The sequence below is a fragment of the Phoca vitulina genome, unplaced genomic scaffold (genome assembly GCF_004348235.1).
Source record: "Phoca vitulina isolate PV1807 unplaced genomic scaffold, GSC_HSeal_1.0 scaffold9, whole genome shotgun sequence".
Taxonomy (NCBI): domain Eukaryota; kingdom Metazoa; phylum Chordata; class Mammalia; order Carnivora; family Phocidae; genus Phoca; species Phoca vitulina.
In genome coordinates, this window is record NW_022589712.1 from 31,170,691 (window position 1) to 31,195,873 (window position 25,183).

The 25,183-nt window shown below is 37.5% G+C and overlaps 1 protein-coding gene and 1 non-coding gene across 2 annotated transcripts; both read left to right on the forward strand.

The window, feature by feature from the left end:
• LOC116634776 (pantetheinase) lies at positions 1 to 25,183 on the forward strand. The gene is made up of 8 exons (XM_032408313.1): positions 1 to 217; positions 5,083 to 5,332; positions 6,615 to 6,745; positions 13,967 to 14,159; positions 15,068 to 15,359; positions 15,794 to 16,152; positions 23,640 to 23,810; positions 24,763 to 25,183. The coding sequence occupies exons 2-8, from the start codon at positions 5,120 to 5,122 to the stop codon at positions 24,943 to 24,945; spliced, it is 1,542 nt and encodes a 513-aa protein (XP_032264204.1). The 5' UTR covers positions 1 to 217; positions 5,083 to 5,119; the 3' UTR covers positions 24,946 to 25,183.
• On the forward strand, positions 9,633 to 9,737 carry LOC116634851. The gene has a single exon (XR_004300071.1). It is a non-coding gene; the product is annotated as a U6 spliceosomal RNA (small nuclear RNA).

Here is a 25,183-nt window from a genome sequence, read left to right on the forward strand (position 1 = left end):
TTGCTAAAAGGGCTCTTGTGCCCAGGCGCTAGCATCTCTATAAGTGGACAATATGTCCCAAAAAGTCCACCTTGGAGAAAACTTGGGTACTTTCTTTGTGCCTCTGTGGTATAAATTTTCTACCCCTCCTCTTCTCTAGGACCTAAGAGCCATTCTTTGAAATATAAACTTCAAAAAAAAGTTTCTCACCAGAAGGAAAAAAAGAGAGCGAGAAAAGGTATATAAAAATCAGGCCTATAATGTTCTCTCCACAAAACAAAAACTGTAAGATCTTTGTTTACATCTGTATGTATGTTTGTATGTATGTCCATATTGTTAAATAAGAAAAATCCATCAAAGTAAATCTTAAAGATCTGATTGGCTTTATTAATCAATTCATGAATTGGGCAGCACCCCATCCAACAATTAGAAAGGAACTCCAAACTGCTACAGAAAAGGAACTGTTTTTAAAGGTAGAGATGGGGTAGAAAAAGACAGTTATTAGCAAAGAATCCACTGTTGTAGGCAATTTGCCCTCCTAAGGGAAATGGAAGGGGTCTCTCAATAAACTTCTTGTGTTGACCAGGAAATTCCATGTTGTCTGGTTAAAGGTTACATTCCTGGGGAGTTGAAACTGCAGTTAGTTTAGGTATTAAGTCTTGGTTTACTGACTTGGAGCTTTAACCTAAGTAATGCCATATTGGGCCTGTGGTTTTCTTTTTAACAATGTATATGTTTTAAGTGTGAGATATTTTTCTACATCTGGATGGTATTACTAAAATTAGTTTGTAAAAGAGCCCTGTTTAGTTAGTTTGAAGGCAAGCGCTTATTTTCAAGTTCACATGATTTGGGAGAATATTTGGTGTTAAAGCTAATTTAAGGTTGTCGGTTTAATTAAAATAGACATGTCTTTAAAATTATCAACATTAAAACTAAAACACTTATTCTGCCTCAGTTTACTTAGAGTCAAATAGGCTGATACTATCTCTGTTTTTAAAAAATAATTAGCTTGGAAGGGTAACTGACTTTGATGTCTCCTATAGTTTTTATGGGTAATGTAAGCATCATTGTTAAGAACAAGTAAATTGAATAGATATAAATTTTAAAAGGTTTTTAGGTAAACTTTTAAGATAGTTTCCCCGAATCTTTCTGGCAACTTGAAACCTTGAAGTTTTGCAAAGTGATGAGTTAGGTTGAATTCACTGAATATCTAGGTCATTTCTAAATAAGATAAAATAATAAACATTAAATACTGAACATAGGTTTATCTACTTGTGGTTTCCTTATTACTCCAGAGAAACTAAAAATTTGGGTCTGCTGGTAAGCATGTTGTATTCTTTATTAAAAGATTGTACTTGAAGAAGCACATGTTTCTAGAAATTATGAAATATATTCATAAATTTGCCGATCTAAAAAATGCTAGAGAAACAATTTACAGTTGTTTACTACTTCACTAGAAATTAACGTTTCTAAGTATTAAGAATTATAATTACCATGTGACTAAAGCTGCTAAGAATTATAAGGGAAGCAACTCTGTAAGATGTATTTTTTTTTGGTAAGAAAAAGTATGAGGAATGGCAATACATTTTTGTTGAGGGCAAAAATAATTTTTCCTAAAGTGAGCCTAGTTATTTAAAAAGGGAAAACTTAAAATCTGTGTGTAAAAAAAAATAATAATAATTAATTAATAAAAATAAAAGTTGTAGAAGATTTATGAAAAAAAAACCCTTTGAAAAATTTTATATATAGCTAAGATTAGAATAAGTATATTTAAGAGTGAGTTTTGATATCAAAAGAACACTGATGGAAAATTAGAATTTGGTTTTTCTCTCTGTTAGAAAAACTTTCTTAGATGATTGGTTTGCTTTTTATGAGAAATTACAAACAAAATTTTCTTTACCTTTTGTGTAATCTGCCTAGAAAAATATTTTATGTTTTGTTTTTATCAAATCTGTGATCATTCGAGAAGACAGTCTTCTTAATATTAAAAGAGCTAAGACTTGTTTACAACTATGTAATCCTCTGTATTTGCCTTTAAAATCTCTTATTGTCACGTTGGTTAAATCATTTAACAGTTTTATAATGATCTGTGATTCTTCTTTAATTAAATGCTTGAAACTTTTGATATTTTTTGATAAACTTCCAAAGATCAAAATTTTTTTAAAGGTCTTACATATTTAAAGGTCTTATATATATATTAGGGAAAGAGGGAGATTACTTAAGGTAAGTAATCTCTACACCCAACATGGGGCTTGAACTCATCACCCTGAGGTCAGGAGTCACATACTCTTTCAACTGAGCCAGCCAGGCACCCCCTAAAATCAAATTCTAAAATAAAGTCTTTTGACTACAATCTAACTGAAATGTTCCAGAGGGCCCTTGGCACATTTCAGTGATTTTGTTTCTCATCATTAAAGAGAGAAATTATGCTTGTTTGGTATGTTAAATTACATGGGAAGTATTGTCAAACAAGTAATACTAAACTGTCTTATATTTGTGTAGATACATGCTACTTAAGTAACTATTCTGGAAATTGTATGAAACTTCTAGAAGTATGATATGTCCTGGTATGTTATTATCTTAAAATGTAATGTATTCCAAAAATAACCAAATTTCCTTGTCAATCACATTGTAATGAATTCTAATTGGATCTTTAATCATGGACAGTTTTTAAGTCCTTTGTCATTTGTAGACTCAGATGCTTTTTACAAAAGCTTCCTGCAACTGTGTTTCATCTTCAATGAGACTTATGGAAAGAACCCTGAGTATAGGTTTCTGATAACCTTAAGATCATAAAACTAAACATGTTAAGAATTTCTGGAACTAGTAGGAAAACTGGATTCAAGCAGAACAAAAATTAATAACATGAGACTAAATGAACTGAGGACGATTATAATTTTTTAAAAGATTTATTTATTTGAGAGAGAGGGAGGAAAAGAGGGAGAGAGAGAGGGAAAGAGAACGGGGTTGGGGAGGAACAGAGGGAGAGGGAGAAGCGGGGAGCCCAATGTGGGGCTCAATCCCAGGACCCCGAGATCATGACCTGAGCCCAAGGCAGATGCTTAACTGACTGAGCCACCCAGGAGCCCTAGGACAATTATAATTTTTATGACTTTTTTGTTTGAAACATTGTTGATCTTTTAAGGTTTTGTTTTTCCAGATTTAAGGAAACTTTCTCTTAAGCTAACTATGACCTCCAGCAATTTGATAAAATAAAACTTTTCAACAAATTAAAACATTTACCTTTTTCTTTCTATCTGATACCTCCAGAATTTTCAGTGAATGTTCTTATATTTTCATGGTAATGTATTCATTTGCATAAATTCAATAATAATCTCTTCTCCTTGTATCAGAACATAATTGGAAACATTGATTATATTACTGAGGCTTTGACTGGAATGTCATATTTGAGGGAGACTTGCTAAAAACTTAGGTATGACCAGACAGCTTTAAGGAAATAACGTTGATTATATGGAGCCAATAAGGCCCTTTGGGAAAACAGCCCAATACCTTGCTTATGGGGTTGCTAGCAACCTTACAGGTAAAGAACGTCACTTCTTGGCAGGTACAGGAACCTCAGGATATTTTGCAGACCTCAAAAGAGAGGAATTAATCCAAATCTTTAAGTATTACAGGCAAGGTCTGATGGCAAGTATTTGGCTTGGCTTCTGGCCTTGGGAGGCTGTTAAAAGTTCAATCTAGAGATTCCCTGTAAAAAGTTGCAGCAAAGCAGATTTAAAAGACTCTATATAATCAATTGCTATTCTTGCTGAACTTACATATATAATCAGGCCAAGGTTCGCTTTTCCCCCCTCGGTTTATTTTATAAACAAATCAGTCTTAATTTGGCTATCTTTGGTAAAAGGAGAGTGATTATAAAGAGGAAAATCAGGTTTAAGTTAAACACACCTTTATGGATATTAGATTCTAAAAACAGTTCTTTATAAACAAGACTAGATCCTAATTTTTTCTAGTTTCCTTCCATGTCTGGCCACAACTCCTAGTTAACATCTCCAATTTTTTCCCATAATTTTGACTTGGAATCATTTCATAAATAAAACTTCCCCTTTCCTTGAAGCCCTGCACACTAAATATAAACCGCTTTATGGCAACTTGAGTGAAATCACAACAACTCATGTATAGACCATCTTCCTGTGTGGGTGACTCAGAAAGGTCACCAGAGGGCGCCTGGGTGGCTCAGATGGTTAAGCGTCTGCCTTCGGCTCAGGTCATGATCCCAGGGTCCTGGGATCGAGTCCCACATCGGGTTCCCTGCTCCTTGGGAGCCTGCTTCTCCCTCTGCCTCTCTCTCACTCTGTCTCTCATGAATAAATAAATAAAATCTTTAAAAAAAAAAAAAAAAAAAAAGAAAGGTCACCAGAGACACTTGACCTACAAACCAAGAGTCTACCAGGTTGCCATTGCTGGCCCTCACCCTATTTGAAGATGCTTTTAGCCTGACATCTAGAAATCTTCTCAACTGGCTACTCTCAGAACTCAGAAACCAGTTTTATAATTTATCTAATCTTAACTGTTGTTTTTGTTTTCATAAAAGTGCCTCTTATTATTACATGATTAATTGAACCATAGGCATAACTTTGAAAATCCATAAGCGTCACAGCCTTCTGAAGTGAGTTTAATTCAACTAACCTATTGTCAGTACTGAAAGACTGTTCAGTGAGATAAAACAATCTGCCAGCTCAACTTCTATAGAAGTTTCAGAGGAGGGAACTATAGGAACCAAGAGCAGGCCACCCCAAAATGTGACACTTTGGCATATTGATTATTTTAAATTAAAGTTACTTAAACAAACAATGCAAAAAGAATATTCTGACACGCCCCCCATCTTTGTCTCCAGAAAACAAGATTGTAATGTGAAAACAAGTTTGTGATGACAAACCTAGAAAACGAAAGCATACATTTCCTTATTAGATCCTCACAAATCCCTGCAATAAGAGTCTTTTGTTATATAAGGTTTGTTTACATCTATGTCTACGATGCAATACCATAAGGCTTGCTTAGAGTAGATTTTGTAATTTACTTGTAAGGTAGTAAGTCCTGGGGACCACATGATTAATTGTGTTTTCTCTCTATACATGTGAGGACTTGCTCTGTTTATTGGCAGTCGTCAGACTTCAGCATGGTCACCTCTCAGCTGCTGGCTTTTGTGGCAGTTTCAGTTTTCTGTGTCTTAAAAGTCAGCTCCCGGGATACATTTATTGCAGCTGTTTATGAACACGCAGTGATATTGCCTAATGCTAGCCTGATACCAGTGTCCCGTGAAGAGGCGTTGGCATTAATGAACCGAAATCTGGATCTTTTGGAGGCAGCAATCACTTCAGCAGCAAACCAGGTACCCCCTCTCAAGCGTGCTGGCCTCCACCAAGAGGAAGGGTGGGGTCTTAGGAGCCAGGGTCCCTGTCCGGTGCAGTTATACTTTTGGAAGACATATGTGTCAGGGTAGCCAACAACTTTGTTGTACAATCAGACTCCTACCTCCTTCTCAAAATTATGACCACAAGGGCTCTATTACACTTCCCTAATAGTGAGACCAAGTTAAGAAAAGAATGGCTTCCATCATTAAGGAGCAGCATGCCTCTGAGGAACTTGCTGTACATTCAACAACTTTGCTGTTCTCTTTTGCTACACATGGAGGGTGGAGGATAAACAGGTCAGGACCAGGTGCTGTGCTCAGAGTATCAGTAGCCTTGGTATACTTTGGTGCTCTTCAGCTTGTGCAGGTATTTGGATTAGTTGATAACATCAAAATAAAAGTTAAGTTGGAAATTACTTAACAAGATGTATTATGTACTTCATACTTCATTCTAATTACAAGATAAACTACATATTAATGCATAGTGAGTCCTTGAGTTGAATGAAGGGTTAAGTATAAGTGTGTGGTTCGAATGGATATGATTTAAACAAGATATTTGTAGATCAGGTGTAGAGGAGGAATATGTGAAGTGTGATTGAGTCATGAATACATACATATAACTTATATCTACCAATACACATTCTTAGACAATACAAACATTTTAAAGATTATTAAGAATTCTGAGGGTTCTCTTTCAATCTCAGTCGAACTATTTTCTTAAAGGCCGCAGCAGCTCCCATCTGAAGGTGCCCAGGTGAGCTCGGGATGTACCTCTGGGCTTGGCACCTTTTGGGGAACCATGTCTTGAGTGCCTGCCTTCTGAGGAGCCAGAATCACTTTTGCAGGATACAGAGCAGGGAAGGCTGGAGTGGAGCAGGAAGTAGAACAGAGAATTTGAGTATAAATCAATCCCGTGACACTCGGGCACAACGTCTACCTGAAGTCCAGGGAGAGGGGTGAATTTGAGAAGAGTTGGGTTTACACTTAACAACTGCAGTGGATAGCAGCCCTTTGAATAACCTGGAAAGCTGTTGATGTTTATGAAAGAAGGAGAACATTATGTAGAAATGGTGATGGTGAGATTAGACAGTGCAGTTGTGCAAAGAAAATAAATTATAAAAATATAGAAAACAAAGGATTAAGATTGAAAGACAAAAGAGGCCTGGATGGCTGTTGCTCATCTACTCAGTTCCTCAGGTCCCCTTACAGACCCCGTCTTGGATTGTTGCTTAACTGAGAAATATTTTAATATTTTTAACAGGGTGCACATATTATTGTGACTCCAGAAGATGGTGTTTATGGCTGGAACTTTACCAGGGAAACTATCTACCCATACCTGGAGGATATCCCAGACCCTGGAGTGAACTGGATCCCTTGTAATAATCCCAAAAGGTAATAATCCCAAACAGGTGGTGGACCATCCAATCATGAACATGAACTTACTTTACCTGGGAGGGCTTTGTAGTAGATCACTGCGTAGGATCCACTATCAACTCTAAGTTCAAGATAGTTTTATTATTTTTCGTCTTCTGAGGATACATTTATTAGGAAAGTGATTATGAATTGTGAAATCACAGAAATCAGTGCTGGAAGGTAACATAGAAATCATCAAATTCAATGCGAATATATTTCCACTGGAGAGACGGTAGCATAACTTGCTTAGGGTTACAGGGGTAGTTGGTTAGCGGGAGAGCCAGAATCAAACTCTAGTCTTCTGACTTCTTACCAGTGATGAGAAAATTGTTGCCCTATGTGGGCCTGTAATTTGAAAACTGCATAAGAAAATGGCAAAATAGAGTCATGTTAGTTTAGAATTAAAAATTTTCCTTTTATGTCAATAAGATGGCTAAATGAGCTTCATGTGTATGAAATCCCAAGAGCTTAAGGTGATTGTCGATGTAGCAGAACAGTGTAAGTGGTTTAAGTCAGGCCCAGACTAAAGAAATATGATGTGTGATGAAAGTAGCACTATTATTTTTAATGTAGACCAAGAAATACCTTATATATCTAAGAGAATCATCTCAGTTACCTCACTTCTTTCTATAGGCACTACTGCTAACATCATAGGAACTCCCTTTTTGGAATTGCTCTTCAAACCACACAAACTAACTACTATAAATCCTTATAGAGACACCTTGATTTTGACAAGTTTAGTATTATTTATCTTAATCATCTACTTTCTTCATATTTCATTGTATCATAATTGTTTTTTATTTGACCACCTTTCATGCCAGATTTTCAGTTTCTAAAGGGCAAGCACTCTGTGTGCCCTTCCATCATGTGTTGACTTCACTTGTATCTGAATGACCTTTTCCTAGAATCAAATTTTTCCAAGGGCCTCCTGAAAATCCCCACGTGGCTGTTCCATGCATTCCATTTCAAGGAGTCTGGTTGCCTTTCCTATATTCTATCAGCTAATAGCATCTCCATTCCTTGCCTTCATTCATTTATTTAACAATTTTTTGTGTGTGTACCTATTACGTACAGGTACTATTCTGGACAGTAGGGTGGACAAAATAGATTAAAAATCTACCTTCCTGGAGCTTATATTCTAGTGTAAGGGGATAGTCAATGAAGAAACAAAGATAATATCTATTTAGTTATCTATTATCTATGATATGTAGTAAAGGTAAATGTTATGGAGAAAAACAAAGCAGGACAGGTGAATCTGATGGCAAGCACGGGGTTTAAATTTTTGGTCATCAGTTGGCTTCACGGTGACATCTAAGTAAAGACTTGGAAGAAGTGAGGGAGTAGGTCATATGGGTGTGTGTTCTAACAAAGCATTTTGTAATCTTTCCTGGGTATAGCAAACAGTCTGAAAAATGTAGTTTAAATGTAAATATATTTGAATATATGATGCACTTTCAAGATTTAATAGAGACAGGAGGGAAATATGTAATCAGGACTGTTTAAGAAATCCCTAACACCAGATTTCTATTTCATGTACCAGTATATTCTGCCAGTTGTGGAAATCTGAAAAGACTTGGGCTAAATATGTTTCAAGTGGTTTGATGTGTTTACATCTGTCTTTCAGACATTAATTGAAGCAAAAGAGGGAGAAAAACTATCAAATAGTCATTCTTTATATATAATGCATTAGAATAATTTTTTTAGATGTGGTTTCTCATCCTTCTTGGTCTTTTTCAAGGGCATGTTTTTATAGGTAATTGCTATGGTTTTGCTTATATTAATTGTACCAATTTGTAGTTCTAATGGTCTAGATTTGATACTCGAAGAAAGCTTTTACTACTATTGCCAGCAGATGGCACTAAATTTCCATTCATTCAACAGTTACTTTACCCTTCTCAGCTATTCTTCAATAACCTACCTACTATTAACCATTTATTATTTAAAGGTTGTGCCAATAGAGAATAAATATGGCTATATGTTACATGTAGTGGTTCTCACTTTTGAAGATTGCATTTAATTGCTTTATTGGGACAACTACTGGTAACATGATAAAGGATAAAGAAATCAGAGGCACCTGGGTGGCTCAGATAGGTTAAGCATCTGCCTTTGGCTCAGGTCATGATCTCTGGGTCGGGTCCTGGGATTGAGCCTCGTGTTGGGCTCCCTGCTCAGCGGGGAGTCTGCTTCTCCCTCTCCCTCTGCCTATCCCCCCTGCTCATGTTCGTCCTCTCTCTCCATCCCTCTCTCTCTCTCTCTCAAATGAATAAATAAAATCTTAAAAAAAAAGAATTAAAGAAATCAAGCATTAACAAGTGTTCCAGTATTTCCATTTTTCCATACTGTCTGGCACTGCCCTAGCCCAATCCTTGTTGCCTTTAATCTGAGCTATTGCAAAAACTTCCTTATGATTCCCTACATTTAGTCTCTTATTCTAGTATATTCTATACCCTAATGGCCTATTATCTTACAGAAAATTCAGATCATGGTACTTCTGTCCTCAGAATCTTTTTGTCTATCAAATTTGAAAGAAGTTTTTAACTTCTTGTGCTGAGCTCTATCTTTTATGACCCCAGATGCATCTTTTTAAATTCCCTTTTCTTCCCTAACAATGTCTCTGCTCCAGCCAGATTGACTAGTTCCCTGAACAAGATTTCCCTTTTCTTAACCTCCAACGGTCTTTTTTTCTAATTTTTTTTTTTGTGGTGAAATACACATAAAGTTTACCATCTTAATCATTTTTAAATGCACAGTCAGTGGTATTAAGTATATTCATATTGTTAACTCAACCATCACCATCACTCATCTCCAGAACACTTTTTATCTAGCAAAACTCAAACTCTACACCCATTGAACAATAATTCTGCTTGTGCTCATTTTGGTAGCACATATACTAAAATTGGAGCAATACAGAAGATTAGCATGGCTCTTGCACAAGGATGACATGCAAATTCCTGAAGCAGTCCATATTTTTAGAAGTGAAAAGAGGAGACATTACAAGTGATACCACAGAAATACAAAAAATCATAAGAGACTACTCTGAATAATTATATGACAACAAATCAGACAACTTAAAATAAATCCATGGATTTCTAGAAATAGGCAACCTACCAAGACCAAATCATGAAGAAATAGAAAATCTGAACATACCATACAATCTCAAAAAGATATCTGCACCCCTATGTTTATTGCAGCATTATTTACAATAGCCAACACATGGAAATAACCTGCATGACCATCAACGGATGAATGGATAAAGAATGTGGTATATACAGGGGCGCCTGGGTGGCTCAGTCATTAAGCGTCTGCCTTTGGCTCAGGTCATGATCCCAGGGTCCTGAGATCAAGCCCTGCATCGGGCTCCCTGCTCGGCGGGAGGCCTGCTTCTCCCTCTCCCACTCCCCCTGCTTGTGTTCCTTCTCTCGTTGTCTCTCTCTGTCAAATAAATAAATAAAATATTTTTTTTAAAAAAAGAATGTGGTATATACATATATTCAGTGGAACATTATTCAGCCATGAGAAAGAAATACTGCCATTTGCAACAACATAGATGAACATTGAGAACATTATGCTAAGTGAAATAAGCCAGGCAGAGAAAGACAAAAACTGTATGATCTCACTTATATGTAGAATCTAAAAATGCTGAACTTATTGAAGCAGAGAGAACAGTAGTTTCCAGGGGCTGGTGGTGGGGGAAATGAGGCAAAATCGGGCAAAGGGTACAAACTTCTAGTTATAAGAGGAATAAATTCCAGAGATATAATGTATAGCATGATAACTGTAGTTAACAGTATTGTATTGTTTACTTGAAAGTTGCAATGGGAGTAGATTTTAAATGTTCTCACAATAAGAATAATAAAATGGTAATTATACTAATTAAAAAATGTGCTAACCTAATTGTGGTAAACATTTAATATATACCTATATAAAATCATCACATTTTACATTTTGAACTCACACAATGTTATATATCAACTATATTTCAGTAAAGCTGGGGAAAGAACACAATATTTCCCCATCTATTTCCCCAATGTTTCCCTATTTCCCCATCTCTGCAGCCACTGGCAGTCATCATATTACTTTCTGTATCTATGAATTTGGCTACTCTAACTACTCTAGCTACCTTATAAGTGGAATTGTATGGTTTTTACCTTTTTGTGATTGATTTATTTCACTTAGCATAATGTCTTCAAAGTTCATTCATGTTGTAGCATGTGTCAGAATTTCCTTCCTTTTTAAGCTGAATAATAATCTACTGTGTATACATACCACATTTTGCTATCTTTCATCCATTGATGGACACTTGAGTTGCTTCCACCTTTTAGCTATTGTGAATAATGCTGCTATGAACATGAGTATACAAACGTATCTTCAAGTTGCTGCTTTCAGTTTTTTGGAAATATATCCAGCAATATAATTGCTGAATCATGTGATGGTTCTTTTTTTAATTTTTTTTTTTTAAAGATTTTATTTATTTATTTGACAGAGAGAGACACAGCGAGAGAGGGAACACAAGCAGGGGGAGTGGGAGAGGGAGAAGCAGGCTTCCCGCTGAGCAGGGAGCCTGATGAAGGGCTCGATCCCAGGACCCTGAGACCATGACCTGAGCCAAAGGCAGACGCTTAACGACTGAGCCACCCAGGCGCCCCTCTTTTTTTAATTTTTTGAGGAACTGCCAAACTGGTTTCCTGGCAGTTCTTTTCCTGACCACATCATTTTTATATTTCCACCAATAGTGTCTTTGTGCTCCAATTTCTCCACATCCTCATCAACACTTGTTATTTTCTGGTTTTTTTTTTTTTTGTTGTTGTTGTTGTTTTTTTAATAGTAGGCATTCTAATGGGTATGAGGTGGTATTTCATTGTGGTTTTGATTTGCATTTCCCTAGTGATTAGTGAGGTTGAGCATCTTTTCATATGCTTATTGGTCCTTTGTATGGCTATTTTTTTTTGGAGAAAAGTCTATTCAAAAGTCTTTTGCCCATTTTTAAATTAGGTTGTTGTTACTGTTATTGTTTAATTTTAAGAGTTCTCTTGTATTTTGAATATGAATATGTAATATCCTTCCTTATCTCTTGTAATCTTTTAATTTAGAGTCTATTTGATATTAGCATAGAGTGTCTTAATTTCTCCCTCACATTTGAACAGTGTTGCTGGATACCAGATTCTTAGTTGACAGTTTTTTTCTTTCAGCACTTTACATATATTGGCCCCCTGTTTTCTGGTCTCTAGTATCTGATTAAAAACTGCTGATAGGGACTCCTGGGTGGCTCAGTCGGTTAAGTGTCTGCCTTCGGCTCAGGTCATGATCCCAGGGCCCTGGGACCGAATCCCATGTCAGGCTCCCTGCTCAGCAGGAAGCCTGCTTTCCCTCTGTCTGCTGCTCCCCCTGCTGTGCTCTCTCTCTGAAAAATAAATAAAATCTTAAAAAAAAAAAAAAAACTGCTGATAATCTTATTGGGGATTACTTGTATGTTATGAATCACTTACCTCTTTGGCTTTCAACATTTTTATTTTGTCTTTGACTTTTGACAGTTTGATTACAACATGTCTTGGTATGGGTGTCTTTGAGTTCATCCTTCTTGGAGATCATTGAACTTCTTGGATCTTTATATATTCATGTTTTTAATCAAATCTGGGAAGTTTTTGGACATGATTTCTTCATATAATTAGGGTTAAGGTTAGGGTTAGCTTTAAATTTATTGATTCTTTCAGCTCAAATCCATCTTTGAATTCCACTAGTAAATTTTTCATTTTAGTCATTGTAGTTTTCAGCTCCAGAATTTCATTTTGGTTTCTCTTAGGTTTTCCAACTCCTTATTGATATTTCCATTTTGTTCATATATTATTTTCTTGACTTTTTCCACATTTGCCTTTAGTTCTTTGAGCATCTTTAAGACAGTTGTTTTAGTCTTTGTCTAGTAGGTTTGCCATCTGGTCTTTCTCCAGGATGGTTTCTGTAGGTTTATTCTTTTTTTTTTTTTCCTTTTGAATGGGCCATGCTTTGCTGTTTATTTGTATGTCTTAATGATTTTTTTGTTAAGTTGATATTTGAATCTGAAAATGTGATCATTCTGAAAATCAAATTCTCCTTCCCCAGGGTTTAGTACTAGCCTTTTGCTTATTTGTTTGTTTTGATTCCTATAGGCTGTTTCTGCACTAGGCATAAGCTTGATGTGTAAACTTAAGATCTTTTGAGGCATTGTCTTAGCCTGTGTCTTTCCTGGAGCACATGTGATGACTTTCTAAATTCTCCTATATATATGATTGCTTTTGTATGTCCTAATCCTTAAATGTCTGATTTCAAAAAAAGAGAAAAAAGGAAAAATTAAGGAAGAGAAAGAGAAGACAACTCTGGCTCTTTAAATCCTCTAGAAATTACTTTAGCCAGTAGGGGAAGGACTTGCAACAATATAGTGGTGGTGGTGGTGGTGGGGTAAAACAATGGCTGCCTGCCCCGGTGTTTGCACCTCCATGATCAGAAGCAGTTATCAGTGATCAGAACACAGATCCCTGATATTTGGAAGATAGGGGTTTTAGTGTCCAACCTGGTTCTGTAAGCTGCCTGCATGGTGCTCCAGCATGGCTATCTGTCATGGGCCTGGGTGTGGGGTAAAGCATGGGTAGCCACTGCTGAGCTAAGAGGTGAAATTGACTGAAATTGACTGCAATTTGCCTTACAAGCCTTGAAATAGACTCCCGAATTTCAAAATAGTTATATCAGTCAGATTCTGCCAGTACAAATATCATCTAGGTGGAGGGATGTATTTCTAGTGCTTCCCACTCTGCCATCTTCCCAGAATTCTAATTCCAAGTTGTCGTTCTTTCACTTGAAGTATTTTTTTTAATTCCTCTTTTCTGCCAGGGTCAGTGAACAGAAGATGTGTATCATTGTCCCAAAATATCTATGAGATGTGCCACACATAAGATAAACACATAATGAACACATGATTATAAATGATGATAAATGCTATGATGAAAAAAATACATGGCCTAGAATCTTATCCTAGAATAGTTTCCTACAACCAAATTCCCACAAGCATGTACTTCCTCTGAAATCTATTCTTATTTTAATCTTTCCCTTCTATGATGTTATTTAGAATTTATTTTTGTGTATATCACATAATAGGTTCAAGGAATATAATTCTGAATTTTATTAAAAGATAAACTTCATTTTTGTTTTTCTTTTCTAATGAACACATAGGTTTGGCTACACCCCAGTGCAAGAAAGACTCAGCTGCCTGGCCAAGGACAACTCTATCTACGTTGTAGCAAATATTGGGGACAAGAAGCCATGCAATGCCAGTGACCCTCAGTGTCCCCCTGATGGTCGTTACCAATACAACACTGATGTGGTGTTTGATTCTCAGGGAAAACTGGTGGCACGCTACCATAAGGTAAAATTAATTTGCAAACAGTTCAGTTACTGAGTGTTTAACAAAGTGGACAAGAAGGAAAAATCATTAGTGTAGATAATAAGCATACTTTAGAAGCAGAATGGAGACAAAGCATAGAAAGTAATGATTAGGTATGGTAAACTCCTATAAAGAGGCTCAAGAGGTTTCCTATGCATTTAGAAACATAGGAATGTGTCTGTGGAAGTGTATGAGAATCAGCAGGAGGTACCTGTATTGAAATATAATGTTACCTTTTAGACTTTGTCCTTTTGAAGACATGCCCTGGCATTGGGTCAAGACTAGAAGGAGAAACTACCTACCAGATAGACTTGATTTTGAAGAGAAAGGAGCAAAGAAAAGTTCTTTGTCCACAGAAAATAGTTAAGTGTTCTTGGCAAATAGAAGTTATCTATTTCACTTCTATGTCTTGTAAGATTCAAGAGGGTCTTAATAAATAAGGATTCCTGCCTACATATCTATAAAATGTGGAGGTTGAACCAAAGGCTCCCATCAGCTATAGTAATCTCTATTCTCTTACATTTTTTCCCTGTGAAGACAGTGGTCATGGATTAAATTGGCACTGACTAAGAGTTGTTGGCTTGCGCTTTTTTCAGACACAGTAAACCCAGGCCAACTTCTGAAAAGAGACTTTTTTCCCCTTCATCTTTTGTTTTTGTTTTTGTTTTTTTTTAAAGATTTATTTATTTATTTGACAGACAGAGAGAGAGAGAGACAGCGAGAGAGGGAACACAAGCAGGGGGAGTGGGAGAGGGAGAAGCAGGCTTCCCGCTGAGCAGGGAGCCTGATGCGGGGCTCGATCCCAGGACCCCGGGATCATGACCTGAGCAGAAAGGCAGATGTTTAATGACTGAGCCACCCAGGTGCCCCTCATCTTCTGTTTATTACAGCACAACCTTTTCATGGGTGAAAATCAATTCAATGTACCCAAGAAGCCTGAGGTTGTGACTTTTGACACCATCTTTGGAAGATTTGGCATTTTCACGTGCTTCGATATACTCTTCTATGATCCTGCTGTTACTCTGGTGAAAGATTTCCATGTCGATACCATAGTCTTCCCAACAGCATGGATGAATGTTTTGCCACATTTGTCAGCTATTCAATTCCACTCAGCTTGGGCAATGGGCATGGGGGTCAACTTCCTTGCATCCAATATACACCACCCCTCAAAGAGAATGACAGGTAATGTGTAAGCTCTAAGATTTACAAACTTTATGTAATCAAAAACGTAAAAGAAAAAATAATTTTTCCTAGCTAGCATGTACTCCTTAATATAATGTTTTCCAACTCTTAATTTTTGCATATCTAGCTGGTGAAATACTGTAGAACCATCTCAATCTAAATTGTTTTGTAGATTTATTTAGTTTTATTCAACTTATATGCACATTTCTTTTCTTTTCCCCTCAAAAATTCACCACTTCTTACATGAAAGTTTCACTTATTGGCTTTTTGATATCATACTCTGTTGGATCTCCTCTCATTTGTCCTTCTCAGTATATTTTACTGAAATTAATGACGTATATAGCTCAGAGAATGTGAGTTTAAAATAACAATAACAACTATGCAAGACTTTTTCACTTTTCTATTTCAAATGCCATTTCCAACATCACTTTCAGGAAGTGGCATCTATGCACCTGATTCTCCAAGAGCATTTCATTATGATATGAAGACAAAGGAGGGAAAACTCCTTCTCTCAGAGCTGGATTCTCACTCACGCAGCCCTGTAGTGAATTGGGCTTCTTACGCTGGTAGTATAAAAGCATTCTCAACAGGAAATCAGGAATTTAAGGGTACTGCCTTTTTTGATGAATTCACCTTCTTGGAGCTCACAAGAGTCACAGGAAATTACACAGTTTGTCAGAAAAAACTCTGCTGTCATCTAAGCTACAAGATGTCTGAAAAGAGAAGAGATGAAGTTTATGCCCTGGGGGCATTTGATGGACTACATATTGTCGAAGGGACGTATTATTTACAGGTAATGATTGTTTTGGTGTCAGGGGAGTTAACCAGATAAAATACAGGACCCCTAGTTGAATTTGAATTTCAGATAAACAATGGATTGTTTTTATTATAAGTGTCTCACTTTTGAGGATACCTGTACACTAAAAATTTTGTTTTATTTGAAATTCGAATTTAGCTGGGCATCCTGAATTTTCGTTTGCTTAAACTTGAAATCCTAGATGTCAGTCCGGTTTTAAAATGGCTGGAAAAAAGGCAGGAGATTTATTTACAATACCTGTATTTAAAATGATATGATAATCAAATTACAGATTATTTTAATGGATGATTAGCCTCTGATATTTCCTGCCTGAAGAAATTTATCCATTTTCTTTATATGTTCACTAAAGCTTATCTTGTTTCATTAAGAGCTTGACACTAAGCATGTCCTGGAGACATATAGGGTCAGCCTCTGAGATACGTAGTAGACTAGTTTACTACTGCAAAGATTTGGGTATCTCACAGCCCCCAACACTAAAGGAGGAACTATTATAGGCTGGTAAGGTGTGACCCCTAAGAACAAACAACTTTCATGTTCCTCTCGTTTTGCTCTCCTCTTCCCTGATCTGTCTCCCATCCTATTCCAGGGCTTCCAGTTGACAGTTTCAGCTCCATCCAATCTATTTCCTACACTCTAATTATAAAAATTACTAAAAGCCATTTGTGATTATTTCACTCTCTTTCTTAAAATTCCTCACTGTCTTCTAGTTGGCAAATCAAATTCCTTAACAAAACATGCTCATAAATTTTTGACACGTGCCTTTTCCTACTCTCTATTCTCTTCTCTCACTTCCACCCACATGTGCTCTGGGCTTCTCTCAGATTGAGACATTTCCTCCTCTGCAGTGTGGGGGCATCTGCAGACCCTCTGGACGTGTGCACGGGTTGTTTCCTTTATCTGTGATGGCCCCACCTACGCACCATTCACAGTGCATTTCAGGTGTTGTCTTCACCAAGAAGGCTGCCCTGACACTTTCTGTGGCACCACTCCCGCCTCCCCACCTGGGCTAGGTACTTCATACATCCTATGCTCAGTTTTATCAAGGACGTATTATGTGAAGTTATGCACATAGTTGTCTGAGACTGAAAAGCCTTTGAGTGCTGGAACTCTGCCCACTGTGCAACATTCTCTTTGCTGCATGATAAGCACTTTACCAGTGCTTGCTCATTTGGACACTTATTGAGTGCCTACTACATAGTAGGTATATATTCAGAGCTGATGATATGAGGATGAATAAGTAAAGGCCCTCCTCTTGAAGAATTTAGTAGTGGGGAAAGACATATGAATAGATAATGTCAGTACAGGTAGGCATGTGCTAGAACATAGAGTGCACATTTTGTTGTAGGAATACTAACAAGCTGTACCTAGCCTAATTCAGGGCTTCAGGGAAGTTTCTGGAGACATGATGTAAGAGCTTCTGCTATTATCCAGATGAAAAGAGTGGGAGGAAATTCTAGGTGGAGTGGAATATGAGCAGGGGTGTGGATGTGTCAAGAAGTAGGGTATGTAGATCAGTGTTACTAAGGTATAATGTAAGAAGCAAGGGTTGGTGGAAGATGACCCTAGAGGCAGGACCACATGTGACAGCATCTTACCTGTCATTCCTAAAGTTTGGACTTTATTTTCTGGGTGATAGTCTTCTGTTGGAAGGTGTTCAGCAAGGGCATGATGTGATCAGATCTGCCGTTGAGTAGATCAATGTGGCAGCACTGTGGATGATGAAACTAGGGCAAAAAGACTAGTTAGATTATTAAAATAGTCCTACTAGGGCCTGTACCAAGAGTATGTTAGTAGGAATAAGAGCAGGGTATGGAGTCAAGCAATATGCAGAAAACTTAACTTATAGCTGATTTGATATAGAAAAGCAGATTGAGAGGACTAGAATGTACCAGGTTTCTGGCAAGAGTGGCTGGGTGAATGCCGTGCTCTGACAGATCAGGATGCTAGAGAGGGAGCAGATTGAGTGGTAGTGGGGAGATGCTCAGTTCACTTAGAATGTTCTGGTTTTTTTTTTTTTTTTTTTTAAAGATTTTATTTATTTATTTGACAGAGAGAGACACAGCGAGAGAGGGAACACAAGCAGGGGAAGCGGGAGAGGGAGAAGCAGGCTTCCCGCGGAACAGGGAGTCCGATGTGGGGCTCGATCCCAGGACCCTGGGATCATGACCTGAGCTGAAGGCAGACGCTTAACTGACTAAGCCACCCAGGCGCCCCTAGAATGTTCTGGTTTTGAAGTATTTATGGGACATTCAACTGGAGCCGTGACCAGCAGAATCTGAGGGCAGCACCCCAAATCAAACATGTTAATATGTCTGCTGGAAAACATGGGACTATTCATCCTAAATAGCTTAAATAAAAATATAGTTATGTTAGTCAAGTTAGGTCTCAATGTCAAATGTGCTACAAAAGCCTTTATTTTTACAGAAGGTTGGTCTTGGAATTGAGGACGTGGGATTTTGGTATTATATTCATAATCTTTCATAGTCTAACTGTGATGATAATTAATGCTAGAAAAATCTCTATAACACCAAAATCTATTTCTTAACTAAGGAGAGAAGGGAAAGAAAAGGAGATAAGGGTACAATAACTCTGCATCTTGCCACAGAGATTTTCCGAGTGTTCTAGAGTGAATTTTAAGGACATGGGGAAAGAAGGTGCTTGTAGCATTTTCTAGAGTAGAAGATAGTAAAAGATTGGGTACAGATTTACAGCAGTTGTTATAGGAGAATGGGAGAAGGAGCAGTTTACATATTTTAAAGAATTACTGAGTAAATTGATGAATAAAGAAGGAATAAACTAAATGAAAGAAGTTCATTCCCTTTACCCAATATACTTAGGAGACTTTCCTCTTTAGATTATTTCTGTACCCTTTGTCCTCTCCATTTCCTCCCACCAAGGTAGGGTCATCCAAACACTGGCCTATCAGTCTTCTAGAATGTAAAGCTATTTCCCAACAGGGTAAGAAATTAGGGATAACAACTCTGCTAAAAACCAAAGATTAAATTCAGGGGCTTAACACAACGTGGTGAGAACATAGATTCTGGAGTCAGAAATTCTGGGTAGATTCCTTTTTTACTGGGTAATGGCCACCTGCCTTGAGCCAATCTTTTAGCCTCTTTAAACATGTGGTTCATCATCTATAACATATGGATTCATTTTCATTCACTAAATATTTATGTAATGCTTTCGGTGTTCAAGTATTTGATAGAGCCTGAGGATATGAAGGTGAGCAAGACAAATATAGTCACTGTCTTCATAGAACTTAATACTAGTGGGAAGATAGGATTGAACAGAAAACTAAGAAAATCACTATTTAATTTTAGCTGTGACAAATGCCGTAAAAGGAAAGTACCATGGACAATTAAAGCATACAACTGAAAGACCTAACCTAGTCCTAAGAGGGGAATAAGGATAAAAAGAATAATAAATTCTTCATAGGGTTTTTCGGAAGTTTGATTTAATAAATGTAAAGAGTTTAGCACTGTGCCTGGCACGTAGAAAGTCCTCAGTAAATGTTAACTTTTATTATTATTATTGTTAATAGAAGTAACATAACATTTTAATTATCAGACCTATACCACCAGGTTTCACTCACATAAACATTGGCTCCATTGCAAGCAGCTCCTGATTCAACTCCTTCAGTTCTTTTTTTTTTTTAATTTTTTTTTTTTTTTAAAGATTTTATTTATTTGAGAGAGAGAGAATGAGAGAGAGCGAGCACATGAGAGGGGGGAGGGTCAGAGGGAGAAGCAGGCTCCCTGCCGAGCAGGGAGCCCAATGCGGGACTCGATCCAGGGACTCCAGGATCATGACCTGAGCCGAAGGCAGTCGCTTAACCAACTGAGCCACCCAGGCACCCCTCAACTCCTTCAGTTCTTTAGTCCTTCTCACAGGCTAGATGTCCTAGCCCTTCCTACCACCTGGATTGGTTCTAACACTTCTTTCTTCATTTTAAGCAAAGTAATGCATGGACATAACTAAGAAGACAAATAGCACTGAAGGCTTATAAAATACTAATTTCTTCCATAATCCACCCAGTCCCTCTTTCTGAAGGCAAACCCTTTCGAATCTTTTAGCTGTTTCTTCTGAAATTTACTCATCTGAATCTTTTAGCTGTTTCTTCTGAAATTTACTCATCTGACATCATCTACCTGGAGCTAATGCAGAGTCCACAGATTAAGGGCTCAGCCCCACAAAACTGGTCCCCTCCCCACTTGAGACTCCAATCACAAGTCTGGGTTGTCACCTGTACTTCTGACCTGACTGACTGTAAATCGGGGATTCCCGTCACCCCTGCCTTGGATTTGCTAATTTTCTGGAATGGCTCATTGAACGCAGGAAAGTGCTTTATGTATTGCTAAGAATTTATGGCAGAGGATATTTTAAAGCATATAAATGAACAACCAGAGGAAGAGATACATAGGGCAAGATCTGGAAGTATCCCAAGCATAGGAGTTTCTGTCCCCATGGAGTTTGGCATGTGCCACCTTCCTGGCACGTAGATATGGCATTCTTGTTTGCCAGCCTGAAATCTCTCTGAACCCCATACTTGAGGGATTTTTATGGAGGCTTAATTTCATGGACACGATTGATTAAATCATTGACCATTGGTGATTAATTTAACTTCCAGCTCCTCTCCCCTCCAGAGATAGGGGTGGGGATGGTGAGGCTTAAAGTTCCAACTCTCTAACCAGATGGTAACCAGTTTCCATCCTGTGGTTATTTACAGCTTTCCAAAAATCTCATCATTCACACATACTCAGGTGTGGCTGAAAGAGGCTCCTTATGAGTAACAAAAGCCCCTCCTTTCACGTTTCCCTTCTTATCACTAAGGAAATTCCAAGGATTTTAGGGCCTTCTATGTCAGGAACTAGAAAAAGACCAAATATATATTTCTTACTATAAATCACAATACCACACACCTCCTTAGTTGTTGTAAGTTCTGGGAAGAGAGTGAATGGGTGATAAAATGTTTTCAACTTACAAGATTGAAAATGCCTTTCCTTTCATATTTGATGGAGTATTTCCCTAGGTATGGAATTCAAGGTCATTATTTTGTTACTGAGAATTCTTGAGTTATTTTGATTCCTGATCCTTTGTATGTGAATCCCTCTTCCTCCCATTTCTTAGAAACCTTTTAGAATTTCCTCCCTTCCATTTCTTCTTCTGGAACTCCTATTATTGGGGTCATGTGTCTTTTGGATTGGTCTTCTAATTTTTTAATCTTTTCTTTGCTATTTCTTTTCATTTTTTCCATTTACTTTCTGAGAATTTTTGTCCTTGATATTCCAAGGCTTGCATTGAGTCTTTTATTTTCACTGACATGTTTTTATTTTTCAAGAACTATTTTTTTGCTTTATGAGTTTTTTTTTCTTTACTGATGTTTTGTGGATACAGTATTTTATCTCTCTGAGGCTATTAAGGAAAATTTTTTTCCTTGAAGCTTCTTCTGCTTAAATACTCTTTTTTACTCAAGTTTCCTTTATCTGCTTGTTTTGCTCTCTCTCATGTTAGAAGCTTTCCCCATATATGTGGTAACCCTTTAACGTTACCAAAAACTGACTGAAAAGTGGAGTATAGGAGTGATACTTGCCAATTTTAAGCTTCACAGTAGGGTAATCTAGCTGGGCCTTTTGCTAGAGGAATCCCTGAGTTAAGTATATTTGGAAACTTCCTCTTGGGATGGGTCAGGTTTCTCAGGTTTTAAAATTCTTCTAATTCCCTTCCTGAATAGTGTTGCCTAATTTAGCAAATTAAAATACAGGATGCCCTAGTAAATTCAAAGTTTGGATAAACAACTTTTTTTTTTTTTTTTGATCAAACCATTTTGTTGAGGGGCTTTGGGGAAAGGTCGAAGGGGAGGAGGACAGGGAGATCTGATATCCTCGGCCCGGCCAGAACCTCACCTTTCCAGTGTCACAGTCCCCAAAAGCAACAACAAATATTTTTAAAAATGTAAGTAGGTCCCATGCAATGTTTGGGACATACTTACACTAAAAGCCATTTTTAGTATTTTAGTTTATCTAAACTTCAAATTTAATAGGACTCCTTTCCTGTGTTTATCTGGCAATTTTATTTCTGAAGGCTAAATTATTTGCTGGCCGCATTTAGAGAGCCGGGTGGGAGCAATGATCTTGTTGGATGTGGCCCTGGTGGAAGGAGATGGTTGCAACATTTAGTAGGTTTCATTCATGTAATCCCCTTCAACTAGGGTTTTTCAAAACCTCCACTAAATATCATCTGCTTTACCCTCTCTGGAAATAAATGCCCCATCTTTTATGGGAATAGGGGAAGGACAGTTGCCCATCCATGGTGGGGGACTCAGTATCTGAGGCATCCTTAAAAACTTCCCACCAATTTTCCTTACTTTAGCCACTACTTTACAAGCTCCTGAGGTACCTAGTGCTCCCAGTGATGGAATCTTCTGAGTATTCTGCAGTATTGATTGGTTGATTCTTGGCTCTCCCATTGCCAGTTTAGGACTTGGCGGCTTTCTTCAGGTCTGCTAAATCATTTGCTATTTTTGCATCAACCATCCCAGCTTCCAACATTATACCATGGTCTATCCTCCCATTCTATCCGTGTGGGTTGATGTCTTAAAAAACTAATGTTGGTTTCAGCAAGATGTTAAGGGAATAAAATAGAAGCATGTATTCATTCTTCCTTTACCTGAAAGCTAATTGTAGCCCATCTTAACACACTTGCTCTAAAGCACTTACTCTCCAACTTCAAAAGTAGAAGCAGGGAGACCAGTTAGTGGCTATTGCTTTATTCAGACAGGAGGTTAAAGGTGGTTTGAAATAAGGCTTGGAAGTGCAGTACAGATAGAATTAAATAAATATGGATCTTGCTTTTGGGGACTTTGCATCTGCATAATGAGATGATTCATAGACTTAGATTTTACATTCAAGTAATTATGTAGTAATATAGTGTAGTATAGTTTAACTGTGTAGTATAGTGAGAACTATTTCGGTTCTTACTCAGATATGAAGTATGTGACTTTTCCAATTCACAGGGATTGCCTCTAGATCAACTCTAGGGTTCATTAAAACTTTAAAGTTCTTTTGTTGTGCGAAATAGGCAAAAATGTAGAGATTAAATTCGTGTCTAAATTTAACCTTTTTAAAAAAAAGTAGAACACTTGATTATTAAAAGCATTGCTAGCTTGAGAACAATGAAGGTATAGTTCATGGCTGTTGACCAAGGGTCTGATCGTTTCTTTAAGAGATTTAATCTGTTTGACCGCGAATTGGAGAAAGCAGTAGGGCCTGAAGTCCTTTACTTTTCTGAATTAGTTGAATTAGTTGTTGAATTAACTATCAATGAGCTGGATTAATCTAATGAAAACGTAATATTTTATCAAACAAAGGGGCATAGGCTTTGCATAGGCCTTATTTCTAGCCCAGGAGGGTGTATCAGTTCTGGCTTTCTTAGGACTTACTGGTTTGCATTTTTTCTCCTAGATTTGTACCCTGCTGAAATGTAAAGCAACAAACTTAAACACTTGTGGTGGTGCAGTTGAAACAGCTTCTACCAGGTTTGAAATGTTTTCCCTCAGTGGCACTTTTGGAACTCAGTATGTCTTCCCTGAGGTGTTGCTAAGTGAAAGTCAGCTTGCACCTGGAGAATTTCAGGTCAGAACCTTTGCTTAATATTGACATTTCATGTAAGAGGAAGCACTTTTTGAGTACAAAACCTACTAAGTGTTTACAGATATCAAAAATATCTCCATTTGGAAAGAATAAAATTGTTCTTGGGGAATCATGAAGGACACTGAGCAGGTTGAATTTCTTGTCTGGAAATTCTTAGTGTATCCTTAAGAATAAATAAGTATATTACTGTGGAGACTATTGGGAGGAGGCTGGACTGTTTTGGGTGTGTTGCGTAGGAAGAAGACTCGAGAAGGATTTCAGGACTGGTCCCACCAGAGGGAACCCCTTCACATCATGGGCAGTGATAGCCTAGAAAAGTTGAAGGGAATTCCTCTCACTGTGTGGGTGAAGACCCAGTGGCTGAAATAGGCAAGAAAGCAAGCACTTTTTTTTTAAAGTCCAGAAATATTTCCTTACTGCATAAACTCTGCCCAGCCATATTCTTCCCCTGACTTACCTGTGGGTTTTGTTCTTATTCCCCCTTCCTTGTCGGAACAGCTACTGTGGGGCACTAGGGCCAGTGAGCAGGTTGGGAGGCTGTGGGGAGTGAGTGACAGGGATGAAGGAAGCTCAGCTCAAAACCCCTCAGTCAATCCCTTCTGTCCACTTGGAGGAGCCTATTATGTCTGAGAGGACTAGATTTCTCTTAGATACTCCCGAATCCATTGCTTTATGCTTACTGACTCATGGAATACTTCCTCAAATAAGTAAATTATAAGATGCTGATTATAGCCATTTCAATAATAAATGAATCAGTGCCAATCCCATAGCTCCAATTTTTCTTATGCCCTGCACCATTTCAAAATTTCTTTTAGAAGAGAAGTTAGCCATTATTTTTATTGTTTCTTCATCCAGTTGTACTGAATTTTGGAAGGTGTTACGAGGTTGTATAAGTTAGAGGGAGACCCAGTCAACTTCTTTATGTTTTAATTAGGTGTCGAGTGATGGACGCTTGTTCAGCGTGAAGCCGCCATCTGGACCTCTCTTGACCGTGACTCTATTTGGGAGAATGTATGAGAAGGACCAGCCATTAAAGGCTTCATCAGACCCCCAGGCACAAACACTAGGAATAATGCTCTTAGTCATAATGCCAGTTGTGTGCTCATTAAGTTGGTAGAATATTTCCATTTGCTCTCTTTTATTTTGTGTAATTAAAAAAATGATGGATGAGAAAAGAAGGATGAAGATCATAACAGTGATCATGGTCTCTTGTACAAATGATTACAAATATATATACGTATATAGTTCACTATTTTTACATACACACACACACACCCCAGATAATAGAAGCCAGATAAACAGTGACACAATTTTGAAAGGTAAAATCTATAAAGTGAGGGTAACAGTTTTACCCA